Genomic DNA, 26,578 nt, shown 5'->3' on the forward strand with positions numbered 1-26,578 from the left:
CGACTGCGCCACCCAGGCGCCCCTAAATATACTTATTATATATTACATCTTTATTATCTAGCATGGTACCATTCAATATGGTAGCCATCAACGGCATGTGGCTATGGAGCACTTGAAACCTGGTTCGTCTGAACTGAAGAGGGTTATAAGGGTAAAATATACACTGGAATTCAAAGACTTAGCCTAAAAAAAGAGTACAAAGTATGTCATTAATATAATTTTATATCAATTATATTACTGATTACACGAACCCAATATATTGGGTTAACCACCGTTTATTATTGAAATTAACTTCATTTACTCCTTTTCATTTTGCCAGTGCGTCTACTGGAAAATTTCAAATTCCACATGTGGCGTGCATTTGTGATTTTTATTCTGTTTCCATTGGGTGGTGGTGATTTAGGATGAACGTTCCATGAGAATAGGAACTTTGTCTATCTTGTCCTGGCATCTAGGAGAGCACTTGGCACATGGTACAGGCTTAGTATCCATTTGTTGAATGGAACTATGTGTTCATTGAAAACTTAGTGATCCACGGTTTCTCTCTCTGCTCTCAATCTCCCTCTGTCTTCCCCTCCCACCCCTCTTCAGTTCCTTGCCCTCTGATATCATTGTTACATAAGAAATTGACAGCCTTCCTTGTCTGCTCACTTAAGCCCCTGTCCTGAGTTAGCTCCTTCTTGGTTAGCTCAAAAACATGTCTTAAAAACACTAGCTTCTGAAAATCGGCTCCACTCTTTCCCAAAATCCTTCTTGCATTTTGAATGGCTCATTTTACGGACAAATTAGTTAATCAAATTAAACTGACAGAACACCTGGGAGAAAGGAAATGAAAACATGAACAAGCAGGCATTCACACGGGAGACAGCACAATGGGCAGCAGGCCTGGGCGTCAGAAAGGCGCCACGTGCTGATGAATCAGGGACAGGTAAGGAGTGGAGAGTGAGGGGCAAGTGTAGACCACGAGCTTCTCCTTCCCTGACCCGTACAGACAGGCCCCACTCAGAGCAGCTGGCTAATGCAGCAAATATGTCTACAACCCACCCAGCCATTGCACAGATTTCCCGAGCACCTCCCATGTGCCAGGTGCTGAGGATACAGCCAGAATGAAACAGACAGGATGCCTCTCTTACTGGAGCTTATGTTCTGTCTGGAGGAGACCGAAAATGAGCAAAGAAGACCACAAATTAATATATGCCTTCTACATATTTAGTATTGCATGCTCAGAGAAGAGAATCCATGCTCCCAATTAATTTTTAAAATCCACAGCTCGGGGGATAAAACTGGGCAAGTGGAATTTTTTCAGAGAATAATTTTAGGATTTTTACAAATGAAGGATATTTAAGATAAGTCTCGGCAAAAATAGAACCCAGGCTAGGTATAAGAACACATAGGCCACCATCTAATGAGGTATTCCGGGGGCGCCTGGGCATTCAGTTAGTTAAGCATCCGACTTCACTCAGGTTGTGACTTCACGGCTTGTGAGTTTGAGCCCCACGTCGGGCTCTGTGCTGACAGCTCGGGACCTGGAGCCTGCTTCACGTTCTGTGTCTCCCTCTCTCTCCCCCTCCCCTGCTCACACTCTCTCTCTGTCTCAAAAATAAACATTAAAGAAAAAACATTTTTTTTAAATAAAGAGGCATTCAGAATGGGTGGAGATTCAGTCCCAGCAGAGTGCCGCAAACGTGGGACAGCTTCTAGACCTGCCACACACACTGCATGTTGAAACCTAGGAAATGCTAACAACGTATTTCTAGACAGGAGAAAATTAATTTTAATACCAGTATTAGCATTCGTACAAAAGTAGTGCCCAATGCACCTGCAGAGTTGCTAGCCTTGGTAGGATATTTAGCACGGAATAAAAGAAAGGCAAAACATGATACCCACTGGAACAGAACACGCTAGCCTGAAAAGCCCTTGAACTCCACAGCGTTCCAGGGCAGGAAAACATGCCAGTCTCTTTGTTAGCTCTGAGCACGCCTGAGCATTTTCTGGAAACTGCTAGTACTGCAACCCAGATCGCCTGCTCTGAACTGAAAAGAGACAGAAACAAACAGAGCCCCGGCACTGATTGAAGTAACGTGGTGCAGTCACCGAAATGCCAGGGCGAGGAGCCCATTTACAGGACTGAAGCTAAGGAGACCCGACAAATCTATGATGCAAATTTTCAGGCAATGTATAATCAGTCCCCTGGTTTATAAATTACATAATAGTAAATTTATGCTCATTGAGTTTCTGTGGGAGGAATGGGTGTGCTATTCGCAAGAGGTGTCACGTAAAGAAGGAAACACTTTTGTAAAGAATGAGGGTTCGTATGCGTATACGTGTAATTATATCATGTGTTCATTCAGCCGTTCACCAACGATCTATTAGTACCTTTTACAAATGCAGTGTTGGGGATACAAAAATGAATAAAATATGGCCCCTGACTTTAAGAAAACTACAGCGTAGCTGGAGAGATCGACATGTGAGCAAATAATTATGGTGCCATAGAGCAAGTGCCAGTAACAATTTGGGCACTTTCTTATGGGCTCAAAGAAGAGAAAAGAATGAATCCTGCCTGGCAAGGGCTGGGAGTCAGGGAAGGCTCCCTCCGCTCTGTGGAGTATCAGAGGGTGAGTAGGAGTTTACCAGGCAGAAGAGGGGAGGGAAGGGCATTTGGGCAGAGCAAAGGCAGCGTATACAAAACTCGCAAGAAAAACCACACACATATGGAAATGCAGGGTGTCCTCAGAGAGCTGTGGTGTGAAAGGGGGCAGGGAAGCCAGGTAGGATGAAGTCGAAGAGTGTGGCCTCAGCTGTTACTTTGGAAATAGGTTCGGCTGTCCTAAAAAAAAAAGTCACCTGATAAAAGTGGCTTTAAAAATGAAGTTGTTGGGGCTCCCGGGTGGCTCAGTCACTTGAGCATCTGACCATCCGACTCCTGATTTCGGCTCGAGTCGTGATCCCAGGTCAGGTTGTGATCGAGCACAGAGCCTGCTTGGGATTCTCTCTCTCTCTCCCCCTTGCTCCTCTCCCCTGCTCATGCACGCTCTCTCTCTCTGTCTCAAATTAAAAAATAAATTTAAAAATTTTATTAAAAACATGAAGCTGTTTGTTTCTTTCTCACCTAATAGTATGGCCATGGGCAGAGTAGGCTGGCAGGAAGGCATCTCAGTGTGAGAGTCCCCAGCTCCCTCCATCTTGGTGCCACTCTACCGGGGCTGGGCTCTTTTCCACAAGATTCAACACGCTCACCCCTGTGCCTCAGTACTCTACTCTTGCCACCTCTGCACTTGATCCTTGCCACAGCTGTAGTCCCTGGGCATTTTCCATTCACCCCTATGTGGTTCCAGTGCACTCTCCATTCATCCCTACATGGTCCTGCATGTTCTCCATTCACCCCTGCCACATCTGCATTCAGAATGCATTCTATACCACTTTTAGATATTCACATCCCATGTTCTATCTGGAAGGAGCATGCAGAGCACAAGCCTCTTCCCTCTAAGAGTACAACTTGGAAATTGCACCTAGGGCTCACTTACGTGGCATACTGACAGGGTAGGAATCTAGCTGCAAGGAAGCCTGGGAAATGTAGTTCTTCTGGGCAGCCATGTGGCAGCCATCTGCCAAGTCAAAAGTGGGAGGTCCTATTTCCTTGAGAAAGAACGGGAGAGTGTTAGCAGCCTCTGCCTTCATATGCTACACTGGGATCTCTGGAATACTTTTGGGAAAACCTGATGTAACATGCTTGCATTTTCTGCTCAATTTATTCTGACACGCTGACCCGATAGTGATTTTTTGATTTCTCAAAAGTAGAATTGTCAGGCTGTGAGAGGTTATTCAATGCCAGCAAGGAGTAAATGAGTGCTGTCCTATTTACACGTGCTTCATAAGCACAAATTCCGGCACTGTTTTAAAGGACACTTGCTAACATCTCTGGCCTGCAGAAGGTTTATCCACTGCCCATGTGTATAGAAGCAAGTCATGAGCATTTCCACCCCCCCCCCCCCCCCCCCGCCAGAGTAAGGAGACAGGAACAGACTTCTAGGCAGGGAAGGGCAGGGAAATAAGGCAGTGGTCAACTTTACAACACCCTTGGGTCTGAATCCCAGTGTATCTCTTGGGGTGCCACTTGGAACAAATCACTTATGTTTATGTTTCTGGGCCTCAACTGTCTCATCTATAAAATGGGAATAATGATGAACTGGCTGGCGAAATTCAATGAGATGCTAATGTGACCCAAGGAGGGAAGCACAACAAAATGCTCACTTTCCTTCTAACTCAGCACATTAACTGTCAGGTACCATGTGCACAGCACTTGGTTGGAAACTACACCCCATGAAAGGATTTTAAAACCCAGTTTCCCATGTAACACTGTATGTTAATAATTTGAATAAAATAAATTAAGTAAATTTTTTGAAAATTTAAAAATCAGGGGTGCCTGGGTGGCTCAGTTGGTTGAACATCCAGCTCTTGATTTTGACTCAAGTCATGATCTCGCAGTTTGTGAGGTCAAGCCCCATGTCAGACTCTGCCCAGACAGAGCCTGCTTGGGATTCTCTCTCCCTGCCCCTCCCCCACTCATGTTCACGCATGTGCGCGCTCTCTCTCTCTCTCGCCCAAAATAAATAAATAAACTTAATTAAAAATTATTTTAAAAAAAGAAAATTTTAAAAATAAACCCAGCTTCTTGTAAAGAGATAAGGACACCTTTGCAATGATACCTTAGCCAAGCAGTCAATCCTAACGTGAGTAATAAAGGTACCAAGTGCACTAGGAACGGAACGTCGTCACTTTACGGTTTTCCTTCAAAAACCATACGACCTGAATTTAAGCATAAAGAAATATAAAACAAATTCAAATCAAGGGGCATTCTGGAAAGATTTGGACTGGACTCAACAATGTCGATGTCATGAGATACACATGCACATGAATGTGCACATAAGTACATACGTGAGCACATAAAGGAAACGGAACTATTCTAGCTTAAAGCACATGAAGAAATATAACAAATCAATGCAAATACTTGATTAAATCTTTGATGCAAAAAAAAAAAAAAACCCACTGTGAAAGACAATTGTTGGGACAATTGGGGAAATTCAAATACAGTCTATATACTAAATGATAGTACAGACCAATGTTAAATTCATCAGCTGAGATCATTGTGTGGTGATTATGTAAGAGAATGTCCTTTCTCTTAGTAACTACGTGCTGATGTTTTTAAAGGTGAAATATCATGATGCCTGAAATTTAGTTTCCAATGATTTTTTAAAATTTTGTAATGTTTGTTTATTTTTGAGAGAGAGAGAGTGAGCAGGGGAGGGGCACAGAGAGAGGGAGACACAGAATCCGAGGCAGGCTCCAGGCTCTGAGCTGTCAGCACAGGGCCCGACGTGGGGCCCGAATTCATAGACAGTGAGATCATGACCTAAGCCGAAGTCAGATGCTCAACCAACTGAGCCACCCAGGCGCCCAGCTTTCCAATGACTTTTAAATGTGTATTTGTGTATGTAAGTGTAATGAGGAAAGAGAGAAGGCCAGGGAGGAAGGGAAAACGCTAAAACAAAACGTCACAGTTGGTAAATTGTTGATACAGAGCATATACTTTTTCATCGTATTATTCTTTTAACTTTGGGGGTGGAGTTGAAATTTGTCACAGTGAAAGCTGGAGGAGAAAAATAAGATGTAACGAAGGGAAAGAATTTGAGTTACATACAAGAGGGTCTGAGACGATGTATTCAAGGAGGCAATGTATTCAAGAGACCTTCTGCATCCTACCGACCTGTTGCTTCTTCCAATGACAATGTAGAAAATAAATAAAAGTCCTTACATTAAAAAAAGAAAAGGATGTCCTAGTTCATTTTGGCTGCTATAGCTCCTCACCGTAGATGAGGTGACTTCTAAATGACAGAAATTTGTTTCTCATGGTTCTGCAGGCTGGAAGTCCAAGTTCGGTGTCCCAGCCTGATCAGGTTCTGGTGAGAACTCTCTTCCTGGTTGCAGATGACTGACTTCTCATCGGGTCCTCTGAAAGGGGGCTAGAAAGCTCTCTGGGGTCTCTTTCCTAAGGGTGCTAATTCCATTCATGAGGGCTCCACCCTCATCACCTAGTTACCTCCTGAAGGCCCTGCCTCCTAACGCCATCCCATGGGTGGGTAGGTTTCAGTAAGACTTTTGGGGACACGAACAAGGGGTCTCTGCTCACAGTGGATTTGACACTGTCAGTGGGTAGCGGTCAACGCAGAGTGGAAGAGACCCATCAGCTTCACCCCCACTCTGGGACATGGTCAGGTTTGTTCCTGACAACAACATGCACAGTGAGGTTCACAAGCTGAGGCAGAAAAAGTAAGAGGGAAACTGTCTTGTAAAATACCTTCACACAAACATGAACTTCCGCAAGTGACATCAACAGCCACGACCACAGCAGCCATGACAAGCTGAGCCAGCGACAGACTCCTTATGAATGAGTCAGGAATTCGGCTGCAGGATGGGAGGGGAACCAAGGAGGAAAGCCTCTCAAGGGGATTGGAAATCCCTCCCTCAGTTTCTCCACACATTTGTACAAATCATTTACTCATGCAGCTGGGTGACGGGTAACCCGCAGCCCAACTTCATTAGAGGAGGGTTTTCCATCTCAGTGTTGAACTGCAGGCACAGTTGACATGGAACCACTTGACCTAGCAGGCAGTGAACATTGCCGAAATCATCAGAAGAGGACTCGGGGCGCCTGGGTAGCTCAGTCGGTTAAGTATCTGACTTTGGCTCAGGTCATGATCTCAAAGTCCGTGAGTTTGAGCCCCGCATCGGGCTCTGTGCTGACAGCTTGAAGCCTGAAACCTGCTTTGTATTCTCTGTCTCCCTCTCTCTCTGTCCCACCTACCCCCCCCCCACCCCACTTGTTCTCTCTCTGTCTCTCTCTCTCTCTCAATTAAATCAAAACATTAAAAAAAAAAAAAAGACGACAACTCAATTACATATATCCATATACAGAGAATACAGGTGAAAGCTCCGAGCAGTATCTAGCATACGGTAGGTGGTCAACAAATTTTACTTTAAAAATAATTTAAGAACCTTCTAGAATGTGATGTATATGCTAAGGGCAGCACAGTGGGAACAGTTTGCCTAGTCCATTCCGAGAACTTCTAGGTCCCAACACAGGCGGGAAGTCTGGAGTCATTTACACTTGCTTCGGACTCCTATCTCCAGTGTATACATGGTACGGATATCACATGTTCCACTTTGAGATAGCAGATTAAAAAAAAAAAAAAAAACAACAGTGATTTTGCAGAGGAGAAAAGGGAACTTGAGTTCCTGCAGTTCTGCTATTCTTTTACATGATGACTTGGAATTTTTAATTTCTGTCTAAAATTTAAAACACTGAAATATAGTGTGAGAGTTCACTGCATATTCCCCCTTTTAAATTAATCCAATTAAAAATGTTTTAATTGCTTTTTCTTTGTTCGTGTTTGTGTGCTGACATGATTCTATGTGTGAAGTTCAATAAAAGAAAATGTTCACTGTGGCATTTCTCTTCTAGATAGTCTTCTTCATGATTATTATTTCACGATTGCTATTGAAAAGAATATTGTTGTGTAAGGAAAGAGCTGTTAAAAGAAGTATTTTCCTGAGGTGCCCAATAAGTCACAGCGGGTGGAGACAGCAGATTGAACACAGGTGTCTATTTTGTTCTCTTCCAAAACCCCTTTTAGATGCCAAGAAGAAGGTCACTTTAAAAAGTCAGAACCTGTAGGGAGAGGAGGCAGGAGAGAGACAATTGTGACCCAGCTTTGGGAGCTGGAACCCAGAGGGAGGACAGGGGAATGGCACACTCAGCAGCCCAGGAAGACAAAGTGTTCGGCTGGAAGTGGAGAAACCAAAGGAACCTCTGCAGAATCCCGGGATGCCCAGGAACAAGAGGCACTGGACACCTTTGGAAGTAGGGGTGACAATGATGGTGATGAGGGGGATTTCGGGAGAAGCCACCCGCTGAGACCCCGCCCCACTCCACATTATTGCCTTTCTCCCAACCTAGCAGAGGATGAGAAACGTTCTGGGAGGGGAGAGTATAAAAGGGAGTCTTCTGCACTGGGAAACACGAGGCACGGTCGAAGGCAATGTTGTCATACCAAAAAACCAAAAAGATTATGTGTATATTTGATGCTGAAATCCCCAGTCGTTCTCCTGGCTCCGTTTCCAGAAATCTTCACCTTGAGGCAGGAGACCTGAGGATCTTTGTGGATGGAATCTGCGGAATGACACTGGGACATCCCCAACCAAGCGACCTAGCCACAGCACCCTGCAGTGAGGCGCCAAGTTGACAGCCCCACCTAGGCCCCCGGTTTCCAATAATTGTTTTAGTGCCCCATTCCTGACTGTGAAGAGGCATCAGGGCACAGCAGAGGGAAAGCTCTAACGTGCAAGAGGATACCCAGGTGCAGGTAGACATGGGCCAAGATGGAGACAAACAGAGAATGAAAATCTGGAGAAAACAGAGATTTTTGCAAAGAGAAGAATGTTTAAAACAAAAACATTATTAATAGCCTCAGAAAGATCAAAGAAGATAATGCAACCATGAAACGGACAAGATACTATAAAAATTAACATTCATGGGGCACCTGGGTGGCTCAGTTAAGTGTCTGACTCTTGATTTTGGCTCAGGTCATATTATCAGGGTCATGAGATCAAGACACTCATTGGGCTCCACACTGACCCTGGAGCCTGCTTGAGATTCTCTCTCTCCCTCTGCCCCTCCTCCACTAGCAGGGTGTGTGTGTGTGTGTGTGTGTGCGTGTGTGTGTGTGTGTGTGTGTCTGTGTGTCTGTGTGTGTGTGTGAGAGAGAGAGAGAGACAGAGAGAGAGACAGAGACAGAGACACACACACAGAGACAGAAACAGAGACAGAGACAGAGAGACATGCTCAGGTTCGAATTCTCTGTCACACACACACAAAATTAACATTCAGAGAACAAAAAGGAAATCCCAGAAATTAGAGTCATGATGGCCGAAATGAAAAGCTCAACAGAAAGTTTAGAAGATAATAAAAGGACACAAAGTAAACAAAAGACAAAGAGCTGGAAAGTAAAGCAGAAAAGCTGAGAAAATTAAAAGACTGATTTGTGAGGTCCAGTATTCAAATGGCAGGCATTTCGGAAAAAAAGATAATCAAACAGAGGGTGAGTGGGGACCAGTGGGGGAAGAGTCTAGCTGACCCCCCCCCCCCCCCCGCAGAAGATGAGTTGCCACATCATAGAGATCCACCAAATGCGCACTGAGGCACACCATCCTGAACCTGAAGGATGCTGGAGGCAGAAGAGATCCTACAAGTTTCCAGAGACAGAGAAAGCCTGAGGGGAAAAGATCAAGAATCAGACTGTCAACACCTATAATCAGACTATCTGTCAGACTTTCATTGAATGGCATTTGTATTCATTTCCCGCTGCTGCTATAAAAAATAACCACAAATTTAGTGGCTTACAATGGCATAAACTTAGTTCTGGAGGCCAAGAATCCCAAACAGGTCTCACTGGGCTGAAGTCATGGGGCAGGCTGGAGTGTGTTTCTTCTGAAGACTCTGGGGGAAGAATCTGTTTCTTTGCCTTTTCTAGCTTTTAGAGGTCACCTGTATTCTTTGGCTCATGGTCCCTCTGTCTTCCAGACGAGTAGCATCTTCAAGCCCCTCCCTCTCTGCCCGCCGCGCCACCTCTGCCTCCACTCTCACATCTTCTTCTCTGACTCCAACCCCTCTGTCTTCCTCCTAGGACAATGCTTGCCACTATATTCAACCCACCAGGATAATCTCCCTGTTTCAAAATCCTTAATTTAATCACACCTGCAAAATCCCTTTTGTCACACGTTCACAGGTTCCAGAGATAATGGCCAGGGAATCTTTGGGATGGGGGCATTACTCTACCCACCACAGAGTTGGACTTCTAAAGAGCAACACTAGAACCTGGTTGGCAGCAAGGCAACCCTCTTTTCCTGCCTAGAAGACCTCTTTCCTCAGCCAAACTATCAGTCAAGTGTGAGAGTAAAATAAAGACATTTTCAAATGTAAGATTCTCAAGAAATTTGCCTCCCACACATCCTCTCTGAAGAAGCTCCTGAAGGACATTCTCAAACAAATGACTCAACCAAGATAGAGAAGGCATTAGGAATCCAGAAAATAGTAGATCCCACATAGGGACAAAGGAAAGGGTATGAGCAAGATGATGTTGAAGAGACATTCCAGAAGGACAACTGTGCTGTGGTCCGAGTTGGAGTGGCTCAGTCCAGAAGAGACCCTGGGGAAGATGAACTGGTAGTGTATCTGATGTATTGTGAGGAAATATAGACAATGGGTAAGGAGTTTGGGACTGAATTAACACAAAGTTCATGAAAACAAAAGACAATTACTAACTCCAGGGAAAACAAAAGTTGTGTGGGGAAAAAGAAAAGGTAATCATAGTTTACTATATTGGGCAATTGTATAGTTGCAAATAGTATTTCTGTAGCCATGATAGTATGAACACTGACCATTGGCATAATCACACTAAAATCATGGGAGGGCAAGGATGGGCCAGAGTGGGAAGCTAAGCCCACTTTGAGTTTCAGGGTGGGAATCCATAGTCCGGAAGAAAACCTGAAAAAGAAGGAGTGATATGAAAATGTTTTTTAGGGACCTGGAGGCACCTTCCACAATAATCATCCAGAAGAGGTAAAGGCTCAGGAAATTTCAATGGAGAAAGAAAAATGGGGGCTGTCTAGTACACGGTCAGCAAACTTTTACCGCTAATAGCCGGATCGTAAAGATCTACAATACAACACAAATCTGTATTCGTTTTCCAGGCTGCATAGCAAATGATCTCAAACATAGTGACTTAAAACAACACCCGTTTATTAGCTCTCACCTCTGTAGTTCAGAAGTCTGACACAGCATGGCTGTATTCTCTGCCCAGGACTCACAAGCCAGAAATCAAGGTGTTGGCTGCCAGCCTCTTACCTGGAGTCTCTGGGGAAGAACCTACTTCTAGAAATCAGCTCCTTTTGGTTGTAGGGGCGACGGCCCCATTTCCAGCTACATGGCCCCTCCTGTCTTCAAGTCATCTTGTGCTTAGAATTTCTCTACTTGCCTTTTCCACCTTTCCCCCCTAACTGAGGTACAATGGACATGTGACATTATACTAGTCAGACAATAACTGAGTAGTAACCTTAATTACATCTGCAAAACGCCTCTGCCCAGCAAAGTCACATATGTATGCCAGGTGGTGAAGGTCACATACTCCGTGTTTGTTTCACATATTCAATTCCACTGCTCTAGCAGCCCTCAGCAAAATGTGAATGAACATGATCATCTGTACATAAGTGCTCAGGGATGGAACTGGACACACAGATTCCAAATTCCTAAGTGCTGTCACCCTGAGGGAAGGGAATGAGGGTGTGCTGGGCACGGCCGTCCACATTTTATTCTGCACACTCGCCCTTTCAAATACTTACTTCATACTGTAATGAATAAGTACTAGAAATCTTAAAATTGTACATGTGAATAAATATATGAATGTTCACATATGTATAGAAAAGCTCACCCCATGATGGTGATTCTATCTGAGGAGAGGAAGTGTAAGAAACTTTCTCTTTTCCAAATTATATTTTCCTGTCCTCTTTGATGTTTTTTGCTACCATGAGCTTCTACTGCTGCGGTGAGCAAAAAAAAAAAAAAATGTGTATACTTCTAATTTTATTGATGTCTCTGAAGAGTTTAAAAGGCTAGAAAAATAGAAGTAAAACTCTAGGTGGTAAATACCTATAACAGTCATCCATCATGGACAAATGCTCGTGTTATAACTTCAAGTCAAAAGTGAAAGATCAAGAGTGCACCCCGAAAATATATCCAACTATATAAAAATTCGTAGCAAATGACTGGAAGAAAATACACTAAAATGTTAACAGTGGGTGTTCCGGGCAGTGAAATCATGAATAATTATTTCTGCCTTTCTAGTTTTTAATACTTCCCAATTTTCTATCATAAGCATGTATTATTTTTATAATTGAAAAAATAAGCGCAATTTTTTTTTTTTAAACTAAATGTGATTGCCAAGTATCCTGCAGTATTCGTGTCGGCAGCCTGCCAGGTTTTCTTCCCAGCTCAGAAGCCTGCTTGGAAAACAGTAAAAATCAGAGGGCATCTTGGTGAGTATGGGTTCTAAAGAAGAGGAACCCGAGGTTTCCGGGGTGAGAAATCATGTCATTTTTACAAATCGGGTAGAGTCACTCCTGCCTACTGATCCAAACCCTCAGGGATATGGAGAAAGCCAACCCTCCCCTGGTCCACACTTGACACATGCTAATGAGCTGCTGTTTTCCATATAGATCACATTTCTGATTCCCATATTCTTAACAACACCTACTCTTTCAACACCCCCCCCCCCCAGTTTGGTGTGATATTCTCAGCAGGTGGCTTTCTGGGTGTTCCTGAGGTGGCTTCCTCTGCAGATTGATGATAGGCTTCGTCTGTGGCTATTTTTACAGCGCAAGAGAGCAGGCACGCGCCCCAAATGCAGCTCTCACCAGCTCCTACTGAACAGGCCCATTCCCAGACACACATATCTGTGACACTTCAGTCCCCACGCACAGATTCTCAGTCCCTGCCCGGGCAACTTGAAGTCCCTGCTGCCTGCAAGGTGCTGTGGGAAAGCCGAGGACACAGAGGGAAGGGAGCCTACCCTGACAGGAGCTCACGGCCAATGAGATATAAAACGTGTCCAGAAAAGGAGCCCACACACAGAGAATGGTTAAGTGCCCTAAGAAAGGTCAAGGGAGGGCCTTGTGTGGAAGGGAGAGATTCAGTCAGCTTTAATGGTGCTAGTTGAACGGTGCCTTAAAATATATGGAGGGTTTGTTCATAGCCAGATGGGAAGAAAAGGCAAAATTATTCCAGCCCACTCCCCAAAAGGCAGCATGAACAAAACCGTGATTTCCTGACTCTCCAGGATCCAAAATGTTAAAATATTACTCACCTGCACGCTGGATGGCTGCAGCCCCACCTACAAGCCATTGCATTAGGTAGAGAGACCCCCTTTTCAGAGTGAATAAAACTTCCTGTCTGACTCTAAAGTGCTGTACAATTCTTTCAAATTTTCTGTATGTTGAGATATTTTCATAATAAAATGCTGGGGGGAAATCTGTAGGTTAACACCTGAAGGAGGTGTGGAAAGGAGCATCCAGGATGCTGCTGAGGTGTCCCTGCCATACCAGTTATCGACCAGGTGTTCAATGCTTGTGCAACCACAGGTGCCCCAGTCCAACAGGCTTCCCTCTGCACTGGGTCATGCTGCCTCCCTCCTCACTCTACCCCGGAGCATCTGTGGGATAACAAACACATTGTTCCCTGAAGGACTCCTCTTATTTAAAGTTACCTTTAAAGTCAAACTATTAGGGGTGCCTGGTGGTTCAGTCGGTTGGGCGTCCAACTTCAGCTCAGGTCATGATCTCGCAGTTTGAGAGTTCGAGCCCCGCGTCGGGCTCTGTGCTGACAGTTCAGAGCCTGGAGCCTGCTTCGGATTCTGGATCTCCCTCTCTCTCTCTGCCCCTCTCTCTCTCTCTCTGCCCCTCTCTCTCTCTCTCAAAAATAAATATACATTTAAAAAGTTTTTTTAATAAAGAAAATTAAAAAAAAATAAAGTTGAATAAAGTTAAAGTACACCAGTCCCTCTGAGCCTTCTAGCTTGTGAATTGATCTCCCTCTTTGGAACATCTCTTTATCTTTTGAATGCAGATCAAAGCAAAATCGAGATGTCCACTTAACAAACATTTGTTGAGCGCCTACCACATGCTGGACAGTGGGGATGCAGAGGACATTAAGAAATGGCTAAGAGTTGTCTTAATGCCAGAATGGAAGTTTGGGAGGTGAGGAAGGAGTAGATGAGGAGAAGGGATGGAGAACAGACACCAGGTCATGATCTTCACTTTATGTCATGCTGAGAGGTTAGAATTCTCTCGTCAAAGTAGCAGAGCTCTCCAAGCCCTCCTGAAAAGCTGTGCATAAATCATTTAATTTTTCTCTCTTTTTAAAAAATGTTTATTTATTTACTTTGAGAGAGTGAGAGAGAGCACGAGATGGGGAGAGGGGCAGAGGGAGAGAGACAGAATCCCAAGCAGTCTCCGCACTGTCAGCGCTGAGCCAGATGCAGGGCTCAATCCCAAGAACAGTGAGATCATGACCTGAGCCAAAGTCAAGAGTAGAACACTCCACCAACTGAGCCACCCAGGTGCCCCAAATCGTTTCATGTTTCACACACTTTACAGAGATGCCCGGGAGATTCTGAAATTAAAAAAACAATATGGGAGATATTTTTGGAAATGAAAAATTATTTTATATTGAAAATCACTAATTTTTACTTTATTATTTCAAATTTGAAAATATATCCTACACCTTTTTTTTTAAGTTTATTCATGTATTTTGAGAGGGAGAAAGAGAGAGAAAGAATGAGCGGAGGAGGGGCAGAGAGAGAGAGGGAGAGAGAATTCCAAGCAAGCTCCCACGAACTGTGAGATCATGATCAAAATCAAGAGTCGGACGCTTAACCGACTGAACCACCCAGGCACCCCTATACTATACCTTGTATGAAAACGAAGTGTACTAATTATGTCTCCTACCCTCACATGGTCTTTATTTCATCAGTGGGCAATCTGATTACACATGTATGGGGTCGTATGTCATGGTTGAATCAATTCAATCCCAATCCATAATAGTTTTAACATAGAACTGTAACCTAACAAGGTTAGGAGGGCTTGTTAGGTTGGACTGTACCTGGTCCAGTACCCCCTCGCTTTTTTGGAAAGAAGATAAAATGAGGAAATATTTACATGACTCGGAGTAACACAGCTGGTGAGAGGCAAAATGGGGACTCCAACCCAAGTTTTCAAATTCCAAACTCAATAATAGTCAATCAGTTGTCATAAAACCTTCACCACTCCTGCTCCTTTTTCTCCTTAGTCTATATTTTTCACATTTCTTGAGAGATGGGTAGAAGTAAAAATTAAGTTTAAATACTTAATATTTTTATATTAAGAGCGCTTGTGACAAAAATGTATTTGGGGTAAATTAGTTATTCAAAATGGTTAAAGGTCATGATCTGTGGTACATTTAAGTCACACACACTTCATATCACATGGTTCTCTGCTCAGAAACTTCCAGTGATTTGTGGATTTTGGAAACACGAACTCCTTCACTAAAGGGTATAAAAATATCCCTCCATAGGGGCACCTGGGTGGCTCAGTCGGTTATGTGTCCGACTTCGGCTCAGGTCATAATCTCCAAGTTCATGAGTTTGAGCCCCGCATCAGGCTTTGTGCTGACAGCTCAAAGCCTGGAGCCTGCTTCAGATTCTGTGTCTCCCTCTCTCTCTGTCCCTCTCCCACTCGTACTCTGTCTCTTAAAAATAATAAATGAACATTAAATTTTTTTAAAAATATCCTTCCATAAAGTCCAGTTCCACCAAATGAGAAAAGCATTTTTAAAACAGAGTCACTTCTTTGAGTGCCCTAGTGTTCACAAAGGACGACCGTTCCAGGCACTGTTCTGAGGACCATGCATGCATTAACTCATTTATCGTTACAAAAACCCCATGAGGTGCTGCTCTTATCACTCCCCCAGTGGGGAAACTGAGGCACAGCCATCCCTGCCCTGCTAAGTGGCAGAGATTGAACCAGGCAGTCTGGCTCCTGAGCTGTTTGCTGAACCTCCAGGAATGTCTTGTCAGTTCCCCCATAACTTAGTTGTGTCCGTGAATGTTTCAATTTCATCCTTTCTTTTTCTTCATTATGCAGTTGGGGAAGGAAGCGAGAAACACCCTGGTGCAGATGCCCTGATAGCAGGGATCCAGCTGGGCTTTTCCAGGCACCCATGCCACCCAGATGCCACAGGCAGGTTCCGGCTGTTTGCAGCAGCAAAGGGAGCCCAGCATCTACAGAGACGAGCAACACACCCACTCCACAGTGACGGCGTGGTGGACACCAACGGGGGCATCAGCACATTCATTTACGCCCTGGTCTCTGGGCACCAACACCTCCCCCCACCCCACCCCCACTTTACGCACCTCCAGCCTTTCCTTAGTGGAAAACCAATTTCCTTCAGACAATCCCTCTCTGCTGGAAATATATCGGTCAATTTTTTTTTTCTTGAATACTGATGTATTCTGACACCTTACTTAAATGTATTATATTTCCCTGTCTTCTGAAATGAGTATAAGGAACTTGTGTACTCTTGACTTGACAAGTGGAGATAACGACGATGCTGTAACAGCGAGGTCCCCGGGACCTGTTTCAGGAGCATACACACCTGCCACCCCTGCTTCCCAACAGACTTTGTAAGGATGGGAGAAAACAACTATTCTTTCTGTTTTTGAGCTGTAATAAAGCTATAATAACATTGGAAGGCAACAAAGGGTGCCCCCTGCAGACCAGGATTTCAGAGGCATTTTAGGAAGGGAGAAAGCAGTTGGAGCCTGATGGATAGAGAAGTCAGGGCAGAGGGTAAAGGCCTTCTTCCCAGGGGAGCCCTGAAGAAGCCCCCTGATGGGTACCTTTAGGTACAGAGACAGGAGCCACTCTTGGGCATCTAAGTCACATCCAGACCACTGGGAAAATCTGAGTCCCCCTGTCTCTGTCAAACAGTTCCTGGCAGCAGCGAAGGCACTCCAAAGAAAGGGCAAGGCCTCAGCTGAGGTCCTTGGCAAGAGAAGCAGAGTAGAGCACAGGCAGACACAGGGGAGGATACAGGAGGGAAAGAGAAGTCCCTCAGCCCAGGACCGGGATAGAGCAGAACACAGCTCTGCTTGCCATGCGGCCGTGGGCTCCCAGTCAGCCAGCCAGCTCCCTGACCTGTACCACGCAGGGACCTCTCCCCACTGTAGGCTTCCACTCCCGGCTCACACACAACCTGCCAGCAGGGGATCCAGCACTAGGGAAAACAGAGACCCACGGCACAGAAACCGACACCGGCCAGGACCGTCTTTCCTTAATTAAACACACGTGGCAACGAATGGTCACCAGACATTTGAGGAAAACTGCCACCAAGTAAGAGAAAGACGGACAGGAACTTGAAGGAATCAGAGATGACTCAGAACATTAAAGAAAAACACAGTACAGGGGCGCCTGGGTGGCTCAGTCAGTTAGGCATCTGACTTCGGCTCGGGTCATGATTTTGCGGTTCGTGAGTTCGAGCCCTACGTGGGCTCTGTGCTGACAACTCAGACTCTGTGTCTCCCTCCCTCTCTCTCTCTCTGCTTCTCCCCCCCTTCACGCTCTCTCTCTCTCTCAAAAAAATAGACATTAAAAAGAGAAAAACACAATGTAAATCTTACATTTATTCTAATTGTTAGCTTTTAAAGTGTGTACTATATTTGCATGATTCAAAACTCAAAGAAAAAATGGGAAGGGATATGTTGAGAAGTTTCACTCCCATCCTTGCCCTTCAGCCTTACTTTATGTGCAAATGCAATCAAATATGACAAAATATACTTATTCTCCTTCCTGTCTCACGTGGAATGTGGCATACTACATGGGTTAGATTCCTAGGGCTGCCGTAACAAACCAGGTGGCTTACATGACAGAAATCTACCCTCTCTGTTCTGGAGTCTGAAATCAAGGTGATGGCAGGGTCAGTGCTCTCTCTGGGCTGGGAGGGAAGGATCTAGTCCAGTCCTCTCTCCCTGGCTTATAGATGGCCGTCTTCATGCTCTTATGGCACTCCTCCCATATGCATGTCTGCCTCCAGATTTCCCCTTTTGCAAGTATTTCGCCAGTCAAATTGGGTTAGGGCTTATCCTAATGACCTCGTCTGCACTCGGTTACCCCTTTAAAGACCTAATCTCTAAATAAGGTGACATTCTGAGGGTTAGGGCGTCAACACAGGAACTCTCTGGGGACACAATTCAACCCCTGCCACTGCAATACCCTTCAGCTTTTTTTCCACTCAGTAATGTGCCCTTGGAGACCTTCCCACATCAGTACATAGAGGTTTTTTTTCATTTTTTTCATGGCGTACATTACTTCATTCAGAGGATATACTGTGGTGTACCTGATCAGTCCTCCATGCACAAACACTTGGGTTGCTTTTCCAATTTGTCACTTTATAAACTAAGCTCCACTTCATAGGTTGTTGGGCATGTCTATATGGTATGATCATAGCCATGGGATTGCTTGGCCAAAGGCGAAAGGCATTTGTAATCCTGAGAGATATTGCCAAAGGCTCTCCTTAGGGGCTACATCATTTTGCAACTTCCCCCAACATTGTATGAGAGGGCTCTTTTCCTTCAGAGCCTCACCAACAGACTATGTTGTTAATCTTTGGGATTTTTGCCTATCCAATGGGTAAGAGATGCTTTCTTCATACAGGTTCATTCTCATTTCCCTTCTAAGTGAGGGTGAGCGTATTTCTTACATTCTAAGGCCATTTTAGATTCCTTTTTTGGTGAATTGGCAATTTTTAATTGTTTTTCTTTTTTATTGGGTTGTTACCTCATTTTGTGCCAGATTCCTAGCCACTCCATACAGTAACCAGATTAACTCTGTGTCTGTGACGTATGATGAAAATATTTCCACAAATTTATCATCTGTCTTTTCACTTTGCTTTTTAAACTTTTCATTTGGGGAATTTCAAACACTGACATAAGTAGAGAGATTATATAGTGAACCGCATATACCGATTACTCAAATGCACCCATTACTAACGCATGGCCAATTTTTGTCTATAATCCCATCAGCTCCCATCCCACATTATTTTAAAGCACATCCCACTCATCACAGCTTTCATTCATAAACAGCCCAGTAGTCTTAGGTAAAAGATTTTGCTTGTATCTCTCTTTTTTTTAAATTAATTTTTTTAGTGTTTATTTATTTTTGAGACAGAGGGAGACAGAGTGCGAGTGGGGGAGGGGCAGAGAGAGAGGGAGATGCAGAATCTGGAACAGGCTCCAGGCTCTGAGCTATCAGCACAGAGCCTGATGCGGGGCTCAAACCCATGAACCATGAGATCATGACCTGAGCCAAAGTTGGATGCTCAACTGACTGAGCCACCCAGGCGCCCGTTTGTATCTCTCTTTTTAAAAACATAATTACAGGGGCACCTGGGTGGCTCAGTCAGTTAAGCGTCCGACTTTGGCTCAGGTCATGATCTCACATTTTGTGGGTTCGGGCACCACATGGGGCTCTCTGCTGTCAGCACAGAGCCCACTTTGGATCCTCTGTCTCCCTCTCACTCTGCCCCTCCTCCACTTGCGCTCACTCTCTCGCTCTCTCTCTCTCGAAAATAAACATTTAGAAAAAATATATAATCACAATACCATAATCACATATGCAAAATTAATATTTCCTTAATATCATCCAATAACCAATCAGCATTCAAATTTCCCTGAACACACGTCATGATTAGTTAATATGCCTCTTAAGTCCCTTTTAATCTGTAGGTTCAGCCTCAGTCACTGTTTCTTCTTTCCCTTGAAATTAATTTTTGAAGAATCAATTGAGCTGTTGGTCTAGCAGAATCCCCCACAGTCTGGATTCTGCTGAGTGTGTCCATGGTGTCTCTTAACGTGTTCTTCTGTTGTCTGTTTCTTCTGTAAATTGGTAGTTAGATTTAGAGACATTATCAGATTCTGATTTGATTTTGACTGGGGTGGATGGGAGGCAAAACAACTTCATAGGAAGCGTTGTGAACTTCCTTCAAGAGGCCCTTCGTGTCTGCTTGTCTCTCTTTTTGTGATGTTGGCAGCTGTTAATGATCACTGCCTAAATCCATGTTAGATGTTGCTAGATGTTGCAAAATGATGTTTTTCAAACTCTACCGATCCCTTCTTCATTTATTTGCTGAAATACACCCATAACAAGACACTTCCCTGAATCATCTATTCTGTTAACCAGAAGAGCAGTTTATGTAACAAAGACAAGACAAGTGTCTGTTTCTTTTCCTCTACTGCCACTTTACAAAAATAATGATTGGTTCCCTAGGATACTCCAAAGGGAGATATTGTATTCTTGCCATTATGAGCTCATTTCTTTTAACATATTTTGTGTTTCCACCCATCATAGTTATTACCACTGTTAATGCTCCAACTGTCCCATGTTTGGCCTGTGGGAGCCTCTCCAGGTTGGCTCTGGAGCCCTTCACACACAACCTCAGTCCTCATTATGACTTTCCCTGGCTATTTCGTCCAATGAGCGGTTGCAGTTCATCTTGCATATTTCTTGGTCCAGACCTGGAATTAACCTTTCCTCCAGGAAGCCTGCTTTCCTTTTTGTGGGAACGGTATTTAGAGACCACAGTACGGACATACTTACAATATAAGCTGTTCCACTGACTGCACACAGCTTTATTTATTGCTGTGTAAAAGGAGTAATAGGAGCCTCAAAGTTCTTGGAAACTAGAACGTGCTTACTGAAATAAGACATTCCATGAGTACAGAGAACATCATGGACATACAGAAACACCACGTTAGTGATCTGGAAAATGAAACCAAATAGATCTAAGGTATAGAGCAAAAAGACAAGATGGAAAAGATGAGAGGGAGAGAAAAATTCAGAGACATAGAAGATAGATCCAAGGTTTAACACTCAACCATTAGGAATTCTAGAAGAAATGGAAAGAAACCACAACAGAGAGAAAATAATTTTTAAAACAATAAGTGTAAATGCTGCTTGGCCCAGGGGCACCTTCTGGGAAGTGGGAATGGTAACTAGATCAACTTCATCAGGAAAATGTAAAAAAGAAAAGAAAAAAAAAAAGAAAATGTTGACTCCGTGGAGATGTGTTTCTGATGTACTAATTTACTACCTGGGACCAGCATACAGTTACATCTTTATCTTCTTTGGTTTGTTGTAATCATTTATATAATTCTGTAAAATCAGGACCCAGGTCTGCCTGAGGCGAATCCATATTCATACACAGTCCTTCCCCTGGAGTTACCAAAACAACCCCAACAACAAGCTGGCTTATCCTTTGAAAGGCAGTCTGTTTTCTGGGAATCAAAGTACCCCCGGTTAGGAAAGGGGATGTTAATGGCAGGAAAAAAAAGAACATACAGAATAAACACAATAAATACACTGGAGAGCCTCTCAAACTGGGAAAAATACTATATTGTGCTTTCTCCGTTGGCCTAGAGCAGGGGTGAGCAAAATTAGGTCTGAGGACCAAACCCAACTCTGCCTGTTTTTGTGTAGCCTGAACGCTCTGGATCGCTCTTCAATGGTTGGAAAAAATCCAAACGAGAATAATATTTTGCGGCGTGAAAACATACAAAAGTCACATTTCAGGGTGCACAAGTAAAGCTTCACTGGGAGACAGCCATAGTCATTCATTCACATTTCTCAATGGCGGAGTAGAGTCATTTCAGCAAAGGCTGAAACGTGGCCTGCAAGGCCTCCAATGTTCCCTATCTAAAATGCTCACTTTTCCAGAAAAGGTTTGCCGACCTCTAACCTAGAGGGTGTGGTAGCATCACCACCTCTCCTTCAGCCCAGTGCTCTAAGGAAGATGGTCCTCAAGCTAAGAAATCACTGAGGGCCCAGCAGGATTTCATTTTATCTGAAACTCACAAGCAAACATATTCCAGTGAAAATTCAGAGGTAAGGTCAAGAAGAGATCCTAAAACCCTCTCTTTTAGGGTTTTAAAAATAAAACAGATAAAGCAGGCTTTGTAGAAGGTAAGGGAATTAGGCTTTTCCACCAGACTTTTCACTGGCAATACTGGACCCAAGACTGTCACGGGGCCACGCTTCAGAATTCTGGGTGAAGACTTTGGAACCTAGAATTCTAGACCCACCCACACCTTATATCAACGTGAAGGCAAGAGAAAGACATGTAAAAAAAAACAAGAACTCATAATTTATTGGCCGTAGTCTGGTTTTTTTTTTTTAAATCTATCCTAGGAATTCTAGCAAAAAGGCTCTAATAAAAAGACCACATAGGATACAGCATATTGTGGCATCTGTATGTGGCCCAGAAAGAACGAATGAGGCCAAAATGAAAAGAAAAAGGATCCAACAGGGTGATGATTCTCCAACAGGGACGTGTAGGAGGACCACACTGAGTGCATCTTAAAGATGCAAATTCCCACGTGCTCTTCGCAGATCCCGATGCAAGACGCTGTATTTTTTTTTAAAAAAAGTTTTTAACATTTGTTTATTTTTGAGCCAGAGAAAGACAGAGCATGAGCAGGGGAGGGTCAGAGAGAGAGGGAGACACAGAATCTGAAACAGGTTCCAGGCTCTGAGCTGTCAGCCCAGAGCCCCACGCGGGGCTCGAACTCACGGACTGCCAGATCATCACCTGAGCCGAAGTCGGACGCCCAACCGACTGAGCCACCCAGGCGCCCCGAGATGCTATATTTTAAGCAAGTTCCCAGGTCACTTCCTTAGCTCTCTCGGAAGAACTGAGCCACATTCTGGCCTCTCTCCAGCCGCATTTCTAATGACAAAGAATGACATTCTCTTCTCTGTGAATCCAATCATACCACTGAATAGTCTCACTTATTCAACAAATACGTATTTAAATATTTATTCAATGCTTACCAAGGCGCTGTCCTCCTCTATGCTTTTGGGCCGCATCCATGTTCAAGCAGATGAAAATCCCTGCCTGTGGTGCTTTCTCAAAATTCCACAAGGAACACTTACATGATCATCATGTGGTAAATGAAGTCTATTGGCCTTCCATTTTTAGAATCAGAACATGGAAGACTTACTCACAATGATAAAACAGATGTAAATAATGTAAGCCTTGGCAAACTAAAAATAATAGGACTTACACAAAATTATAGGATAAGGGATAAATGGAGGGGAAATTTAAGTATAAATTTCCTCATCTCTCATAGTGGCAAGTAGAGGTGTGGGGTGAGAAATTTTTATGAAACAGTTGGGGAGAAGTTCTCGATTATCCTGAACAATGCTGCTAATTTTTTTTTTTTTTTTTTTTTTTTTTTGCACAGGATTCAACTCTTTCTGCAGAATAAATCCTAAAGGAAAAAATTATTGGGTATGTATGGGTACCCATACATGTATGGGTATGTATGTTTTTAAGGTTTTAATATAATAAACTGCCAAGTTGTCCTAAAAACTGTACTTAGCCCATCCTAGGTACAGACTGCCAGTTATGAAATACATAAGTCATGGAGTTAAAGGCTACAGCATATTGTACAGCATATTATAATGATATTATAATAAAGTTGTATGGTGGCAGTGACTCCAATTACCATGGTAAGCATTTCGTGATATACAGGATCGTCAAATCACTATGCTGTGTACTTGAAACTAATATTGTTTCAACTTTTGTATGTGAACTATGCTTCAATTAAGAAAAAAGAATAGGGGCGCCTGAGTGGCTCAGTCGGTTAAGTGTCCCACTCCAGCTGATGTCGTGAGCTCGTGGTTCCTGAGATCGAGCCCTATGTTGCACTTTGCACTGACAGCATGGAACCTGCCTGGGATTCTCCCTCTCCCTCTGCCCCTCCCCCACTCTCTCTCTGTCAAATTAAATAAATAAACTTAAAAAAAAAAGAAAAAAGAATAATATAGTCAGTTCCACCCAAAATATTAAGCTCCAACCATAAAAAAATATTGTACTACTTTATAGTTCCACAATAGTATAGGAAAGTACCCACTACCTGAAACTTCACCTACCTTGAGTTTTATACAATTTGAAATTTTTTCTACTTAATATAAGTAGAAAGAACCCTGACATGCCACAGTTTGAAAATTACATTTGTCTACAAATAAAAGGAAATATTTGCTTCATTTTCTACTTTTTATTTTTTTAACGTTTACTTACTTTTGAGAGAGAGAGAGAGAGAGAGAGAGAGAGCGCGCGCATGAATGAGGGAGGGGCACAGCGAGAGAGGGAGACACAGAATCCGAAGCAGGTTCCAGGCTCTGAGCTGTCAGCACAGAGCCCGACACGGGGCTCAAACTCACAAACTGTGAGATCATGACCCGAGCTGAAGTTAGACGCTTAACTGACTGAGCCACCCAGGTGCCTCAAGACAAGAAACATTTAAAAAGTAGAAAACGTGGGCACCTGGGTGGCTCAGTCGGTTGGGCGTCCTACTTCGGCTCAGGTCATGATCTGCCGGTTCGTGGGTTCGAGTCCCATGTCGGGCTCTGTGCCGACAGCTCGGAGCCTGGAGCCTGCTTCAGTTTCTGTGTCTCCCTCTCTCTCTGCCCCTCCCCTGCTCACACTCTGTCTCTCTCTCTCTCTCTCTCTCTCTCTCAAAAGTAAATAAACATTAAAAAGAAATTAAATGTTTCTTGTCTTTGTGATTGTTCTGTTCATGTCATTCATTTCCTATTCATTCCTGCAAAGTTCTTACATGTTAAAGATACAAATTAGTTGCCTATTACGAAGATAGATAGATACATAGACAGCCAAATTTTCCCCAGTTCACATTTGATTTTAATCATTGTGTGGTGGTTTGTCACATAGAAACATTTAAAATGTCAAGTAGTCAATCTTACCGCAATTTTCATTTGTTTTTCTTGAGGTATCAGAATGACAAAGTCCTTCCCTACCCAGAAATCACCTACAATTTCCTCATCTTCTTATGATTTTCCCTCTTATTATTCCTTTTTTTAAACTCTTAAATTCTTACAGTATTAAAGATGAACTGTGTTACATTTTGTGAGATAGCTTTTCAACTTATTTCTCAAATACCTAACGGAATTTATTACATTACCTTGCTGTTTTTATATGCCACATCTAACAGACACCAATTCCCATAAACGCGTGAGTCAGGAAAGGGACTTCATTGAGTTGCAGTGAAATAGCTGTCTGTTCTTCCCTGGGCTCCACGTTGCTTTGTTTCGTGCAATTGCATTACAGTGTTTCAGTATTCCACAGGGTAAGTCACCCCTCTTGTTGTTGTCTTTCCTAAACTCAATTGGCCATTCTCATATTTATTTCAAAAATTTGTTAAAGTTTTCCTTAGGGGCGCTTGGGTGGCTCAGTCCGTTAAGCAACCGACTCTTGATTTGGGCTCAGGTCATGAATCACGGTGGTGAGATCGAGCCTCATGTCAGGCTCCCCGCTAGGCATGGAGCCTGGCGTGCTTAAGATTCTCTCTCTCCCTCTGCTCCTCTCCCCACCCCCCCTCTCTCTCAAGAAAAAAAAAAAAATTAAAAAGGGTTATCTGGGTGACACAGTCGGTTGAGTGCCAAGCTCCTAGTTTTGGCTCAGGTTGTAAGCTCACGGTTCCAGAATTCAAGCTCCACATCGGGCTCTATGCTGACAGTAACAGTGCAGAGCCTGCTTGGGATTCTCTCTCTCTTCCTCTCTCTGCCCTTCCCCCACTCGTGTGCACACACATACCCTCTCTTTCCCAAAATAAATAAAAACTTCTTTAAAAACTTAAAATTTTAAATATAAATAAAACATAAAAATAAAGTTTTCTTTCTTTACTGCATAAAAGTGAAAAAAATTAATCTCATCATTGGTTCTATTTACTGTCATTTTTTTTTACAAGAAATGCCAAATGCAATATTTCTTGGACTCTTTCATGTCTGAGTGGGACTTCTTGTTTCCTTTCTACTAGAATAACTCTTTGGCTGGTTGTCATCATCCTGGGTCACACCTTCTTCCCCTCAGAACACCACCAATGTGACATCACTACAATGTTTACCGGAAATGAAGGCTATGGAGGAGAAATCAAAACTGACGTCCTGTCCTCCCTTGTAAATGACTTGTTCATCCATCTGGATGCCTGAAAAATTACATCTTTCATCTCAAAGTTCAGTAACTTCACAAAGTGTAAGGTTTTGATTGTTCTGTATGAATTTTCCTCTAGACCATATGTGCCCCTATGAGCCAAAGATGTTATTGGTCTTTCATTAGAGGGATTTTTTTCTCTATTGTATTTATGAACATTCATCTGGTCAATGTCTTGGGTTCTGTATTTGACTCTCGTTATCTTTACATTGGTTCATTTTGTCATTCCTGCAAATCTGTCACCTTCTTCATTGCTTTAGTCCTTTTGTATTTTTCCTCTGAAGTTACTGTGATTATCTCAAACTTTTTTTCTATATCAGGAATTTGATTTCTGGCTCCTTTTAAATTATGTATCAGATCTGTCATAGTGTTTGGATCTCTTTTCCGCATCTCTTTTCCGCATCTCTTTCCTTTTTATTCTGTTATTTTATTACCTCAATATTGAGCTAGTTTGATTGAATTCATACCCTCTTTCAATTCATCTGCATCATGAAAAACACCTTGAAGTTTTCTTCTGTTTCTCAAATTATGTTTTCTTCCAGACTGGGTTCTTTATTTCCATGCAATATTTTGTGCATTTCTGTTGTTACAAACTTGCATAGCTGTACGCCATTTCTTTTCATCTTGCACATACTAATGATGGTCCCCATCTGTCCAGATCTTCTATTTTCTCTGCTATCGTGTGGACAAGTCCCCCTTAGTGTTTTCTCCACCTGATCTGACACTCCTGGGTCTTCCCCTGTGAGCCACAATTGATAGTCTAAGAGTTGTTTTAGACTAAATTGTGTGTCACTTGAGGGCATGTGTGGTGTGGGTCGGAAGCAATGCTGTCCCAGCTGCAGGTGCCTGAAGCCCTTACCAGGGCACTGCCGT

The 26,578-nt window shown here is 43.3% G+C and overlaps 1 protein-coding gene across 3 annotated transcripts in view; it reads right to left on the minus strand.

Annotated features, from left to right (window-relative positions):
• The window catches only part of MGLL (monoglyceride lipase), a 247,223-nt gene that overhangs the window by 139,402 nt on the left and 81,243 nt on the right, over positions 1 to 26,578 (minus strand). The window contains exon 1 of one of the 3 annotated variants that reach the window (XM_027049803.2): positions 22,525 to 22,640. The exons of 1 other annotated variant lie outside the window; for it this stretch is intronic. In XM_027049803.2, the coding sequence (XP_026905604.1) occupies positions 22,525 to 22,560 (36 nt within the window). In that variant the 5' untranslated portion in view covers positions 22,561 to 22,640. Of the gene's footprint in view, positions 1 to 22,524; positions 22,641 to 26,578 lie in introns of those variants that run through there. One more of the 3 variants, XM_027049801.1, reaches the window with a different exon arrangement.

The sequence above is a fragment of the Acinonyx jubatus genome, chromosome A2 (assembly GCF_027475565.1).
Source record: "Acinonyx jubatus isolate Ajub_Pintada_27869175 chromosome A2, VMU_Ajub_asm_v1.0, whole genome shotgun sequence".
NCBI lineage: Eukaryota > Metazoa > Chordata > Mammalia > Carnivora > Felidae > Acinonyx > Acinonyx jubatus.